The sequence below is a fragment of the Perkinsus marinus genome (genome assembly GCF_000006405.1).
Source record: "Perkinsus marinus ATCC 50983 genomic scaffold scf_1104296967784, whole genome shotgun sequence".
Lineage (NCBI taxonomy): Eukaryota > Perkinsozoa > Perkinsida > Perkinsidae > Perkinsus > Perkinsus marinus.
The window spans coordinates 1-1,060 of NW_003203425.1; the positions used below are offsets into that span (position 1 = coordinate 1).

At 47.6% G+C, this 1,060-nt stretch overlaps 1 protein-coding gene across 1 annotated transcript; it reads right to left on the reverse strand.

The window, feature by feature from the left end:
* Nucleotides 1-414: 414 nt before the first annotated feature.
* Pmar_PMAR021927 (L-lactate dehydrogenase, putative) lies at nt 415-1,038 on the reverse strand (the record flags this gene model as incomplete). The annotated part of the gene is made up of 1 exon (XM_002768607.1): nt 415-1,038. A coding segment is annotated over one exon (624 nt), but the record flags the coding sequence as incomplete, so codon positions are not given.
* Between the last annotated feature and the right edge of the window lie 22 nt (nt 1,039-1,060).

Below are 1,060 nucleotides of genomic sequence, written 5' to 3' on the forward strand. Positions count from 1 at the left end.
ACAGGGCTCAGTGATTGAAGCTAATCTATAAATCACGTATGTCTAATGGCAGCAAAACCAATGATACACAGCAAGTATTGTCATGTAACATTGGAGACTTTAGCTTGAGGGCGACGATATCGTTATTGTGGTTCTATAAAATTACGAGTCCCATTCCGTTATCGGTTTTGGTGGCCCACTAAGTGTGGTGAGACTATTTGTTCAGACAGGCAACTACTACAAGTAGCTTCCAGTGGCACTTGAGATTCGGTCAAAGCGGTCGTCAATTATCCGTAACTCGATAACACGACAACATCGCGAAGAACATCAGGTAAAAGAATTACCACAATTAAACGAAGGATAGCTGTAGAGAAAAATGCAGACGGTTATTCGAGGGAAGTACATCCCTCAATAAGTTAGCTGTAGGAGATTAACTTACTCCTGCTTGTTGGCAAAGTCAATGCCCCTCTGAACATCAACCTTCAGCTTAGTGATGACTTCCTGGAGCCTGCCGGCCTCGTGTTCGCTCAAGCCCTCAATGGGATGAATCTTGGAGACGCCTTCAGGTCCGAAGTCGCACAAGTAAGAGAAGTATTGAACATCACCGTAAGGCTCGTTGAAGAAAGTGGAAGCGCTAGCTTGTTCACCGTGCATGCCACGAATGACAACCTCGACGAACTCGGCGGCTGCATAGGCCATGGCAAGGGTGGCAGATCCAGCACCAGCCTTAGCGTTGACAACATCAGTACCGGCACCCTGAACATGGTTATCCAAAGCAGTGAGAGTGGACTCGTCGAAGTCAACCTTGGGAGTAGCATGAGAGAACCAAGGCATGATAGTCACACCAGCATGACCACCAATAACGGGGATAGTCACCTTGTTCACATCAGTCTTCAACTCCTTGGCAACGAAGGTCTCAGCCCTGATTGTATCCAAAAGAGAAACACCGAGAAGCTTCTTAGGGTTGAACACACCGGCTTGCTTATAGACCTCAGCGCAGGCAGGGACGATGGAATTCACGGGGTTGGTGACGATACACAGAGTAGCATCAGGAGCATACTTGGCGCAGTTCTTAGCAAGA